Consider the following 13,361-nt stretch of genomic DNA (forward strand, 5'->3'; position numbering starts at 1 on the left):
CGCAGGCTCAGTAGTTGTGGCGCACGGGCTTAGTTGCTTTGCAACACGTGGGATCTTCCCAGACCAGGGCTCGAACCTGCATCCCCTGCATTGGTAGGCAGATTCTTTTTTTTTTTTTTTTTTTTTTTTAAATAAATTTTATTTATTTATTTATTTATTTTTAAACATTCATGTGACTTGCTTTTGTTTTTAATTAAAAAATTTTTTTTTATTTTATACTTTTGGCTGTATTGGGTCTTCGTTGCAGTGCGCGGGCTTCTCGTTGCGGTGGCTTCTCTTGTTGCGGAACACAGACTCTAGGCATGCGGGCTTCAGTAGTTGCGGCACGCAGGCTCAGTAGTTGTGGCTTGAGGGCTCTAGAGCACAGGCTCAGTAGCTGTGGCGCATGGGCTTAGTTGCTCCGCGGCATGTGGGGGCTTCCCGGACCAGGTCTCGAACCCGTGTCCCCTGTGCTGGCAGGCGGATTCTTAACCACTGTGCCCCCAGGGAAGTCCCTAAGCTGTGAATTTAGACCTAACAGTGCAGCCCAGGCTGGAATGGAGGGGAGTGTGGCACAGACTCTGAGGGTCTTGGCAGCTCCGGCTCCTTGCTCAGCTGCCCGGGGTGTCACACTCCGTCAAGGGGGGCCCTGGAGCTCCCGACACTGAGCCGTGGAGTTGCATTCAAGTCTACAGACATAGCTCTCGCTGAGAAGCCAGGCAGGAGTACGGAGCAGTGTCGGAACCTAAACACGCCTGGTTTTGTGCAACACACCTATGTGCTTACAAGGGCTGCTGTGGGGTATGAGTGTCTGCACAGTGCTCGCAGGGGCAGTTTTTCGCAGGCACAGAAGACGGGTTGGACCCCTCTGCCTCATGGCTACCCACCCGCCCAGGCCCCCTAAGGCAGCACTGAACGTATTGAAGTGCTTGATGTTGACCTGAAGCTGGCCTGTTGTCACGGCCCTAGGAGTCACGGATCAGGGCTAACCATTCATCTGAAAATGGCAGCCCCAGCACCTGGGAGTCCCTAATTAGGGAACACTGGGGTCCCCTGACTCCCCTTGGAAAGTTCAGTCTTTGAGATGAGGCAGCATGGGGTGAAGTAGAAGCGACATCAGCCTGAGACCCAGACGGAGAAGGGCAGCCTCATGGGACGAACACCTCCAACCGGGAAATGACAGGAGTGGGTGACGTGATGGCGAAGAGGGTCTCAGCTTTCTAGAAAGGGCTCGCTCCATCCTCAGTCCTGGGAAGAGTTGGTGTTAACAAATCACTGTCAAAGATAAGAGCCCAGATTAAGCTGAAATCTGGTTAACATAACAAGGATTTCATTATTTACCACTTCGGGGCAGGCAAGACCAGGCAAGTAGGTGTCCTGGTCTGAGCTCCGTCTTGCTCAGGTTCAGAATGGCAGCCGTGAGTCACGTTTGAGTGCCTCAGTTTCCTTCCTACATTAATTTTAGGAGAATATATTTGTTAGGAAGACAACCAGCTCTTTCTGATGATATTTTCATCCATGAAAATTCGATGGAGTAGAACCCATCATCTAATCCAATTTAACTTTGTTTGGGGATAACAGCCTTTAAGGTAAATTTTTTTTTTAAGGTCTAATACTTTTCTTAAAAAAATTTATTTTATTTATTTTTGGCTGCGTCGGATCTTTAGTTCCAGCGTGCGGGCTTCTCTGATTGCGGCGCGCGGACTTAGTTGTCCCGCGGCATGTGGGATCTTAGTTCCCCAACTAAGGATCGAACCCACGTCCCCTGCACTAGAAGGTAGATTCTCCACCAGTGGACCACCAGGGAAGTCCTTAAGGTAAATACTGATTCTTCATGAGGTAAAGAATGCCAACCAGCGTGTCCAGGGTACGGTGAGCCTAAAGCCACCTGAGTTATCGAAGAGCCTTTATTCTAAGCTCAAACTTTCAGAGCTACCAAATAAACCAGAAAAAAAATCTGCAAGTGGCATCTCACATGATAAAATTTAGGCTTTGTTATTTGACATTCAGTAGGTCGATTTAAGTTTGTCTACATCTTACGTGGGGTGGGGAGACTGGGCCATGAGCAACTGTGGCCTTTTCAGGTTACAAATCAGTAACAGTAGTGCAAAGGTAGCCAACACGTGTTGAGTTTATTGCATCATAACAAAAGATCTTATCTCCTCCTGACCAGACACCCAAAAGGTGACAAAAGAAACAACTTAGCTCCAGCTTGAGCACACGTGCTAAAAATTTTAAGGCTCACCTTGGCTTTTTTTTTTTTTTTTTTTTCTTTTTGCCATACATGGGCCTCTCACTGTTGTGGCCTCTCCCGCTGCGGAGCACAGGCTCCGGACGTGCAGGCTCAGCGGCCATGGCTCACGGGCCCAGCGGCTCCGCGGCATGTGGGATCTTCCCAGACCGGGGCACGAACCCGCGTCCCCTACATCGGCAGGTGGACTCTCAACCACTGCGCCACCAGGGAAGCCCACCTTGGCATTTTTTAAAGACTAAGTGTGATCCTCTATAAGGCATTGCCACGTGGGAGGAACATTCATTCTGCCACGTCTTATATAGAAAAAAGCTGCATGTTCTCATTACATGTCTGCAGTTGCATTGCAACTACAAGATAGAACGATTCACACTGGCTGGAATGGAAGTCGTATTTCCCAGTGGCCAGGGCAGCCCAGCCTGACACTGCCATACAGGGTATCATTCTCAGATGACACCCAGGATCAGCCGCAACCTTAAGAGTATCTATCTGATAAAGGAATAGGCAACTATTCCTTCCCGTGTTTTAAAATGAGCAATGTCCCATATTTCTATTATCTAAGATTCAGAAGTAAGAACGTTATAAAAAATATACATATCCTTGAAAACTCGAGCACTTCTAGTGTCCAATACTTCCACTTTGGCAACGAGAACCTGCAAGCTGACCGTTCAGTCGGCACGTGTCATCCGTGGAGAATGACTCTGTCCTACGGATTTCAAATGGTTCTGTGCAGTCAAGTGAGAGACTGACCCACGTGTAAACTGTAACAGACAAACATTTCACCGTGGGAACCAAGGACTCAAAGCCAACAGTCGCGTTCTGATCCGACTCTAGGGATGATATGGCTGGGGGGGACATCTAGCCGTGGCTGAAGTTGAGGAGTAGAAGTGATACAAGGAAGGCTGCGATCAGTACCAAGTGAGAACTGGGAGAAGGAATTCCATGGCCAGGGCTGTCATCAGCAGCAAGGCCACGGGCAGACGGAGAGGTCCTGCCCGTCCTGCCTGGCTGCAGGGCCCTGGCGTGGAGCCCCCATGCCACACGCAGGCGGTTCCCCCAGCTGCGTGCTCGGCCTGCGGGCCCAGGTCCTCCCACACGACACTGTGCCTGAAGGTGCCACCGATTTTACCTGAAAATACTTCAAGTCAGTGAATGCGCTCTGTAAGGAAAAGGAACTAGAGCAGAAGAATGTTTCTGGCAGGTGAAAACCCAGTGCTGCCCGGATTGCAGCGGGGCCCTCGAACTCCTTCAGTTCAGCTTCTGAGGTGTGGGTACCTCTGGGTCACAAAGAGTCCTTGGTCTCACTCACACAGCTGTTTTCAAGGCACTTCTGTCCAGGTCAGTTAAGTGGTAGTGGCAGGGGAGGGGAGGGACTTCAAAAGTTCACCTTCAACCACAGTGAACAGCCGGGTTGCTGTCCTGTTGCGAAATGACAAGTACCCTTCACAGACGAGCATCATTTCAAAAATCAACCCTCAGAACGTTCCAGATCCCGCAAGTCCACAGGTGCAAATGTGCAAACCCTGAAGAGGTCTTCAAAGTGCTTGGAAAGGCCAGGCCCCGAGTCCCCTGGGCTCCCAGCCGCGTCTCACCCCATCTGGATAAGAGTTCAGTGAAAATCCAGCCGTGAATGCACAGTCTTGCAGCCCTTGTCTGAGTAGATTTTCTCGTCCTTAGGGAAAAACGTCATTTCCTCTGCCACTCTGGTGACGACATCTTCGTCGATGGCAGAACCGCGGGCCTTCATCTCCGCCCGCACGCACATCTTCACGTGGCTGTACTCCAGGGGCAGGAAGGGGATGAAGTAGTCGATGAGGTTTCTGTCTATCAGTCCGCTGTGCCACAGGCCACCTGGGAAACAAGGCACAGCTGGGTTTCTCGCCTGTTACTATCCCTGTCACCCGGCCAAGCTCGCTGCTCTTAACAGGGCCCAGCACATGCTTCACGTCTGTAGCCCTCAAGATTCTCTTTTTGTCAAGCCTGATGTTAAGGATCGGTTGGCTACCCCTGCCAGCTAGCTTCTAGAATAGAATGCCCTCCGAAAAAGTCCCTACTTCAACCAAGGCACGGAGGCGAGCACGTTCTGTGGTTCCGCGAAAGGCTTAAAGAGAGACACGGTGCCTGCGGGTAGGGTGAAGGGCTCCTCACCAGGGACACTCACTGTGTTTGTTATTGAAGACCCCAACAGACAGCACCGGCTCCAGGTCCTTCAGCTGGATGTCTTCCCTCTTTCTCCCTGCCCGCCAAAAGTCAAGGGCCGTCTTAGTTATGAGGTCCCCGCCTGCATTGCTGAGTGTGCCAAAGAAACAAAGATTAAAATCACACATTAAGACTTCTCTGTCTATGACGTATACACACTACTATACATAAAATAGATAAGAACCTACTGTATAGCACAGGAACTCTACTCAGTACTCTGTAACGACCTATATGGGAAAAGAATCTAAAAAAGAGTGGATACATGTATACATAAAACTGATTCACTTTGCTGTACAGCAGAAACTAACCCAACATTGTCAATCAACTATACTCCAATAAAAATTAATTAAAAATAAAAGGACCTCTCTCTCTAATCAGGAAACGTACCTGCTCTAAGTTTATTCTTTTTTTTTTTTTTCAGTTTCTATCAGGCTTTTTTTTTTTCTGATGTGGACCATTTTTAAAGTCTTTATTGAATTTGTTACAATACTGCTTCTGTTCTCTTATGTTTTGGTTTTTTGGCCGCGAGGCGTGTGGGATCTTAGCTCTCCGACCAGGGATCGAACCCGCACCCCCAGCATTGGAAGGCGAAGTCTTAAGCAGTGGACCGCCAGGGAGGTCCCTATACAGCTTGTTTCAAAGTCAAATATATAAGCCAGTCTATATGTATTAAAGGGTTGTAATGACTTCTTACAAATGTCACATATCATCAGGAAACACTATGTGAGTTTTCTAATATGGAATCAGATTGTGATATTTCTCTAAGGTTTATTCTTAACCAAGGAATATTTACTAAGTGCTACTAGACAAAAAAAATAACACCTGCCCTCAGGAACTGAAAATCTTTTTCAGAACTTGGTGTGTCATGCTACAACTTTTTTTTTTTTTTTTTAAGTATATATTTATTTTTGGCTGCGTTGGGTCTTCGTTGCTGTGCGTGGGCTTCTCATTGCGGTGGCTTCTCTTGTTGCGGAGCGTGGGCTCTAGGCGCGCGGGCTTCAGTAGCTGTGGCTCGAAGGCTCTAGGGCGCAGGCTCAGTAGTTGTGGCGCACGGGCTTAGTTGCTCCGCGGCATGGGGGATCTTCCCGGACCAGGGCTCGAACCCGTGTCTCCTGCATTGGCAGGCGGATTCTTAACCACTGCGCCACCAGGGAAGCCCACTACAGCTTTTTATAACCCTCAGAGACAACATGTGCAAGTAATGAAATTACCTGTTATCTACTATTCATTCGTTTCCTGCCCCAGCTCTGTGCCATGCTGACACTAGCAACCCCAAAGTGAAAGAAGTCCGCAAGTCACTTTTGCCAGGCTGGCACTTTTGTCCCTGGGACCTGCTGAGGTTGCCAGGACCTCCTTCTAGCCCTGGCAGAATGAAGGGCTGTGTGCCCTCGGGGAAACACCTCCCACTGACCTGAGAAAGATGAAGATGGCCTTCCGGTAAGACACGCCATCAATCTGCTCGTAGTAATCTAGGAATGGCTTGATGGCATCAATGACCCCGGGGTGCAATTTATCCATCTCGTCAAATATGAACACGGAGCTCGCACATGCACTCACGTTACCCCGAATCCACCTCTGTAACTGGTCCTAGACCAACCATAAAAGAAGAAATAGGATGCAGGGACTCAAAAGATAGGCCCAGGGGAGCAGAGGCGCTCCAGTGTTCCTCATGCTTAGGAAGGTGAAAAATCAGAGCTCTCTGGGGTTTAACAAAGAAAAATCGCACCCTAACCTCCACTCGCTGGCTGAGAGCTTTTCCAGAACTTCATCTGTAAGAAGTGGAAACTGGCAGAGAGATAGGTGCTAGAGTGCAAATAAGTGTTTTCCTAACTCAAATGACGTGCCAAATGTGACTTTTTAAAGGTATCGGGGTCTAAGATACATGAATATTGATCATTTCACTGTTAACCAACCCGTAATTTGCATCTCCCTGTGGCTGGGAATCTCACGTTAATTTTACCAGACATACTGAGGAATAAGAAACTAGACTGAGACCGGCACAGCATCCCAAGACCAGTGCCTTTTACTGGTGCAGTGAACAAAGGTGCTGACCTAGATGACATTTCACGAAAAGCGTTTGTTCCTGTATTTCTAGGGATTTATGACAGAATTTGGTAAATAAGAAAATCATTCTCTCTTTTTGGTAGTCTTCCCTGTCTTACAGTTTATGGGGCAAATATCCACTTTCACTTTCTTGTTCAGTTTCTATTCCTTATTTCAGTCCCCACCTAACAGTAGGAACACTAACTTTCACAAGGAAGTCCATTTAAATGAGAGCCCTACTGGACGACTAAACATAGCAATGCCAAGAATGTGAAGGACGGGAGGAACAAAGGAAGTAAACGCTATTGAGGAGAAACAAAATCCTCTGGTCTCCGCTGCTAACTGCAGAGGCCCAGCTGAAGCTGCATCATAGGAGGAGGCTCAAATGAAGTCGTGTCCAAGCAAATCGTGTGACCTGCTCCACTTAACCAAGGGCTGTGATGGGGATACTGAACATACTCACTGCGCAGCACAGCTACCCTGCAGACTGGGAGTCACGAGATTTGGTTCCCAGTTTCTGATTTGCACAACAATTCTTAAGGAGCAAGTCGCCTTGCCGCTCTTGGCTCCATCTTTTAATGGAAATAACATCACCTACCCAGCTGTATTATTTTGGAATCAGCGAGGAAAAAAAGTTGCAGGAGAGCTCTGCAAACGGCAAAGGGTTACCGGGGTGGGGGAAGTGTGCCGGGGCCTGGGGCTACTGGAGTGCAAAGGAAAGAAGCAGAGGCCAGAGTCAGGGAGCAGGTCGCCCGGACGGGTCCAAGAGGCCAGGGGACGGGATAATAGAATTCCTTGCCTGGTACAGTTTTATGTGCTGCTCGTGAGGGAAGTGCAGGGTCGACACAAACAGGTGGACAAAGTTGCTCTTGAGACCTTTTGGGTGAAGATTTTCAGCCGCAATTTGGCTGACAAAATTCTTGCCCGTGCCAGCCCAGCCGTGTAAGGAAAGAGTCAGTGGTTTCTTGGGATTTTTGTTGTTCCTGAAGCCAGTCAGCGCCTTGAGAATCACCTCTGTGGCCAGATGCTGCCCAAAGAGCTTCTCCTCCAAATTCAGCTTGAGGGCTGCAGCAGCCAGCCCGGGAACAGAGAGAAAAATACACATTAAACGAGCACCAGAAAAGCAGCACTCTCCCCAGCTGGCCAAAGTGAGGGGCACAGGTTAGCAAGTGGTCCAGCAGGGTCTCTGCCAAACCCCGGGGTTAGCGCTGAGGCAGAACCACACGGGCTGCAGTCACACGACGCCACTTCCAAGGAAATGGACTAGAGAAGGACCCTAAATGTGTTCGTTCATCCAAGGACTGGCCCTCTCTTGACTCAGCTGCTTGCTACTTCCCCAGCCACCCCTACCGGCTTGTAAGAAAACCGAGGGCCAAATGTGGGCTTTCTGGGGCAGACGCTGCACATCTGAAAACTACTTAACAGGGGTGACATGGCGCCGAAGGGCTGCTGCTTTGAGTTTCTTCTTACTGTCATCCCAAGGAATCCAAACTTTTAGAAAGGAACTTGGGCAGAGACCCACGATCCGGATAATCTGTCTCCGAAGACACGGCTTCCGAGGCTGGAGTCCGGGCCGAGGCCCCACCCCTCCTCCTTCCCACCCCACCTCAGGGTAAGCGCGGGGTGCCGGGCGCTGACGCCCGCGGGGGACTCGCCCCCGCGCCCCTCGAGCCCCTCCGGGGCAGACCCGCCGTACCCGACACGTTGAGCGGCCGCCCTTCTCGGCAGCACTCGGCGAAGCGGCAGTACAGGTCCGTGTACGACAGGTAGCCGGTGAGGGCCGACGCGGCCCCGATGGCGATGCCCAAGCTGATAGGCTCGAACGCCGCCGCCACGTGGGCCGCCAGCAGCAGCCGCAGCGCCGCGGCGACCCAGAACAGCCCAGCCGGGTGCATCGCCCAGCTCGCAGCCAGCCACAGCCGCTGCTAGGGCCGCCCGGGCGGCCGAGCGTGGGGACGGACTTCCGGTCCGTGCGTCACCTCCGCCCGCAGGGCCCCCCCCTCCCCCCGGTGGGAAGGCCTTGTTGGCGAGGGGCGTGGCTCTGCGCCACCATCTTTGTGAGAGCCCCGGAAAGGGGTAGTGACTCTCTCAGCTTCCGGTGAAACGCACGGCTAGCTTTTACGGTTTCCTTTTCTTAAGAGCTTCTCACACTTTGCTTTCTCATCCCTCCCTTCACCTCCCCGGGAGCGTCGTGAGCGTTTCTCAAGTCTCCCCACGCCGCCTGCCTTCCTGAAACACCTGCAGAGTGCTCTGGGTGCCTGGCCCCAGGCTGAGCACTGGGGCTACAGCAAGGCAGACGTGCCCTGGTGTGCACAGCCAAACCCAGAAGCGCATTCTTTCATTGAGCATGCTACAAGGCAGGCCCCTTGCTGGATGCTGGGAGACAGCAGGGAAGGAGATGGGGTTGCCCGCCCCCGCCTCGAGCTTCTAGGCTCTGGGGGAGGCAGTCAGTGGGCAAGGGCCGATAGTGAGCGGTCAGAGAAGCACCGAGGCCGTGGAGCAGAGAACGCTCTCAGTCTGAACTGAGAATTAAAGGAGTTAGCCAAGCAAAAATTGAGGAGTAGGATGTTCTATGCAGAGAACAGAATATGCAGGATGTGCAGTTTGGGGAATTGAAAGTGTTTCACATGGTGGCGGCTGGTGAGAATGAGGATGGAGAGCTAGGCAGAGACTGGAAGGGGAGGGCCTCTGTTTGGGGGGCAATAGGGAGCCACGGAAGGTTTCACACAGGGAATGACATGGTCAGATCGAAGATCACGATGGCTGCTGGGTTTGTTCAGGTAACGCTGGCCCAGGCTTTGCCAAAGTTGGTTGAGTTCACTCATCAGCCAGTGAATCAACAAATATTTAACAAACACTGGCCGTGTCAGATCCAGTGCCGCATGCTGGCGATGAAGCAGGGCACAGGGGAATCCCCTGGCGGTCCAGGGTTAGGACTCGTCGCTTGCACTGCAGGGAGCATGGGTTCCGTCCCTGGTCAGGGTGCTAAGATCCTGCATGCCACAGCACAGCCAAAAACATTTTTTTTTAATAAATAAATAAATAAAGCAGGGCATAGGACAGGCACAGTCTCTGCCCTCACAGAGCCGTCAGTCTAGTGAGGGAGACAAATGGGCAAACGGACAGTTTATGACCAGCTCGGTCAGTGCTGTGATGTGGTATGCACAGAGGAGGCGCCTCACCCGATGGGCAGGTCGGGGAAGGCTCTCCTCCTCCATGTCTCAGTTTTGACCTGAAGCTTGGGTAAAAATTCCCCGAGGGGAATGGGGCAAGTGAAGAGGAGAGAGGTGAAGGTGGTGTGCGTGAGGGCTCCAGGCAGGGGGTAGTACGCACTGTGGCTGTGGTACGTAGGAGCTGGGCACACGGGGAGCCCCAGGTGCTCAGGCAGCTGGAATGTGAAGACAGGAGAGACTGGAATGGCAGCCAGGGCCCAAATCATCAAGGCCTTTTGCGCCATGCTTTATCCTGGGGCCAGAAGGGAGCCCCAGGAGGGCTTTGGGCAGTGATTGTTCAGACCACTCTGGCCCTGTATTGGGGTTGGAGAGGCCAACACTATGGCAGGGAGAGTGGGTCCAAGGCTGGGGCAGTATTCCAGGAGAGAAGACAGTGGCCTGAACTGGGGCGGGGGCAGCAGGAGGGAGGGAAAGGAATCTGAGAATGGGGTGGGGGTGGGAGGGGAGGAGCCGCTGTGGCTCGGGAGGTGAGGGGCCCAACGGGGAAGGAACAGGAGGAGGGAGGGGGTGGGGGGCTGACGAGGACTCTGATGAACTTCCATTGTTCAGCGCCAACCTTCTCATTTCTTGCAGGACATTGTATTTTGTGTTATCTTTAGAGTCATAAATACCAGTTACAGAGCTTTTGTAATTCCAGATCCAAACGCCATTGATTCCTTCCAGCACCATATAGAATCCTTAAAGACACAAACGTTTCCTTTCAAACACTGGTGGTCTAAACAGTCTCTCCTGGTACTTCCCTGGCGGTCCAGTGGTTAAAGACTTTGCCTTCCATTGCAGGGAGTGCGGGTTTGATCCCTGGTCGGGGAGCTAAGATCCCACATGCCTTGCGGCCAAAAAAACCGAAACACAAAACAGAAGCAATATTGTAACAAATTCATTAAAGACTTTAAAAATGGTCCACATCAAAAAAATCTTAAAAAAAATAAACAGTCTCTCCTGACTTGTGAGCCTCACACAGTTTGCTGAGAGAGTCAAAAGCGGTGACAGTCACAGTAAAAGGTCTTCCTGACCTCTTACTGTCTGCAGCGGGGTGGGCTCTATATGCATCAGCGCATTGGTATGCTCAACAACTTCAAGAGGAAGAGACTGTTGTGATCCCCACTTTACAGATAGGGAAACTGAGACCCAGAGAAGTGAGGTCACATGTCCAGAACCACTCAGCTAGGAAGAGAAGGAATGAACCAGTTTCTGTAACTCTGATGGTCTCAACCTCCTGCTCTCTGCACACTCCCCCCACCCCGTGTTGCAAATGCCCTGGAGGCCACGGAGCTGCTCCTCCATCTCTCACAGCTGCACCCCAGGGAATGCCCTGCACTTGAACAACTGCATGCCCGAGGCGGCCTCTGTCCCAGAGCCAGCCGGAAAACCGATTAGGTTCAACAGATAACGAGGGCCTGGCAGCCAGGCCACCTGCTCACAGCAGCCCTGGTGGAGAAAGCTTGTCAGGCGTCCCTGGAGAGGTGCTTTGAGCCCCAACTTTCTGGAGGTAGGGTGGCAGCCCTTGTGGTGGGCCTTACCGTGTCTTAAGCCGGCCACCTTCACCCTGGGGTATGTGAACACCTGGAGGTAGATGAAGAATTCCCAAGGACATGTGGGACGGATCACGGGAAGGATGCCAATCCTAGAAACTCAGCCTCTTTCTTTGCTTGCTTTCTCTCTTTCTCTCTTTCTTTCTTTCTTTCTTTCTTTCTAATTAAAGTATAGTTGACTTACAAGGTTTTTTTAGTTTCAGGTGTACAGCAAAGTGATTCAGTTTTTCAGATTTTTTTCATTATAGGTTATTACCAGGTATTGAATATGGTTCCCTGTGCTATACAGTGGAAACGTAGCCTCTTTCCTCTTTCCTCCCTGAGCAAGACCCCAGTGGCCCAGCTTCCTGCAGGTTCCTTTCTCACCTCCCCTGTCTTACCTCTGGCCTCCTGGAAAGAAGAAAAATCACTCAGTAATTTTCCCCAGTGGATACACGAAGTAAATGGAAAAAGAAAAGAGAGAGAACCCCATCCATCTCATTAATAGATAGGTTTTCCATAAAATCTTAATTCTTGGTTTAATAATTATTTATGAAACAAATGTAACCCATTTATGTTGGTTTGACTGACCGTGTACTAATACACAGCAATCCAAAAGAAATATTTTAACACTTAGAGCTTTGTGGTCACCAGAAAAAACTTTAATATGAAGTTTTAATTTGTAGTATATGCATACCTTTGTTGCAGAGAAATAAGGTAGAATGATTGATAAATGACTTCTAGGCAGAAAGTACACTTCATTAGGATGACATTTGATGGGGGAAGTGTGAGGTCAAGTACCGAAAACTGATTGTAAACATCTGACTTGTTCATGCATTTTATAAATGGATAATGGCAGGTAAGGCTGCTATGGCGTTCAGATTCCATTGAGCAGACCTAGAAGAACAAAGTAACAATGTTACCCTAAAAGGTCCATGCTTACAATAGACAGGAAATTGCTTCTTTTGCAACCACTTAAATTTATAATGAAAAGTTTCTATGTTAATCTAAAAACGTGCAGAGGGATGTGTGAGCAAAAACAAAACACACACAAAAAAGTGTGAGCCCCCTTACCCCAAAGCAGAGCCTGCCCAGTAAGCATTTATTCTTCAGCCTTCGCGTCCACACTCTGAATTTACTGTAAGTAGTTGACGCCTCTCTTCTTGATTCTCAGCTGCCGGGGAAGGACTTGTGTATTGACCTGGAGCTCAGTCCCCTGGCTGGACGGCCTCCTACCTCTCAGCTGCCGGGGAAGGACTCGTGTATTGACCTGAAGCTCAGTCCCCTGGCTAGACGGCCTCCTACCTCTTTGGTTGCCACGTCTTCCCTGTCACCCCCTCCGCAATCCTGAACGACCCCAAGTCTCCGTTCTTGACCCCCTCTCTCTCTGTCCTGTCTCCCTGAGTGAGAGGGCCCCTAATGACATTCTCTCTTCAGCCCCTGCACCTGGCTGCACATTGGACATCTCCACTTGGGTGTCGGCCAGACCTCTCAGCACCTGCACGGTCAAAGCAGAAGTCTGGACTGTTTTCTCCAAATGTGTTCCTCCCCCAAGGTCCCTATCTCAGGAAGTGGAACCATTCTCCACCAGCTGCTTAGCCCTAAACCTAGGGCTTGTCCTGTATTCTTTTTTCCCTCAGCCTCCACTTCTGACCCATCAACAGGTTGCCGGCCGCATCTCCAAAACACACTCAAGAACTCTTCAGCGGCCTTCCTTTCCTTGGCCACCCCCTAACCCAAGCCACCATCACCTGTCACATGGATGACCACAGCAGTCCCCAGGGAGTCCTCTGCATCCACCCTGGTCCTCCCTGATCCGTTCTCCCCACAACAGAGACAGGTGGTCTTTTCACAGCAGACTGGATCATGTGGGTCTTGCTTTGAACTTGTCAATGGCTCCTAAAGCCCTTAGGAAAAAAATCTACCCTTTTCACTCTGACCTCAAAGCCCTATGTGCTGTGCTCCTGCCTTCCTCTTAGACCTTTTCCCATCCTATTCTCCTGCCTCGACTCCTTTTTTTTTTGTAATTGAAGTATAGTTGATTTACAATGTTGCATTAGTTTTTAGGTGTACAGCAAAGTGATTCAGATATAGATAAAGATATAATTTTTCATAATCTTTTCCATTATAGGTTATTACAAGATA

General features: G+C 50.3%; 1 protein-coding gene across 1 annotated transcript; it reads right to left on the reverse strand.

The window, feature by feature from the left end:
• Positions 1-2,092: 2,092 nt before the first annotated feature.
• Positions 2,093-8,412, reverse strand: TOR1B (torsin family 1 member B). The gene is made up of 5 exons (XM_007103751.4): positions 8,169-8,412; positions 7,272-7,537; positions 5,841-6,016; positions 4,392-4,519; positions 2,093-4,081 (listed from the first exon to the last, which is right to left on the reverse strand). The coding sequence occupies exons 1-5, from the start codon at positions 8,365-8,367 to the stop codon at positions 3,840-3,842; spliced, it is 1,011 nt and encodes a 336-aa protein (XP_007103813.1). The 5' UTR covers positions 8,368-8,412; the 3' UTR covers positions 2,093-3,839.
• Positions 8,413-13,361: the final 4,949 nt, after the last annotated feature.

Source organism: Physeter macrocephalus, chromosome 13, assembly GCF_002837175.3.
Source record: "Physeter macrocephalus isolate SW-GA chromosome 13, ASM283717v5, whole genome shotgun sequence".
Classification (NCBI taxonomy): domain Eukaryota; kingdom Metazoa; phylum Chordata; class Mammalia; order Artiodactyla; family Physeteridae; genus Physeter; species Physeter macrocephalus.

Bases quoted from the DNA above. Each gene is read 5' to 3' on its own strand.
- TOR1B (XM_007103751.4), bottom strand. From the start codon at position 8,367: ATGCACCCGGCTGGGCTGTTCTGGGTCGCCGCGGCGCTGCGGCTGCTG. The intron at 4,520-5,840 runs GTCAGTGGGAGG...TGGCACACTCAG, and splicing joins GCCATCTTCATCTTTCTCAG to CAATGCAGGCGGGGACCTCA. The intron at 4,082-4,391 runs GTGAGTGTCCCT...CTTGTTTCCCAG, and splicing joins GGTCTTCAATAACAAACACA to GTGGCCTGTGGCACAGCGGA.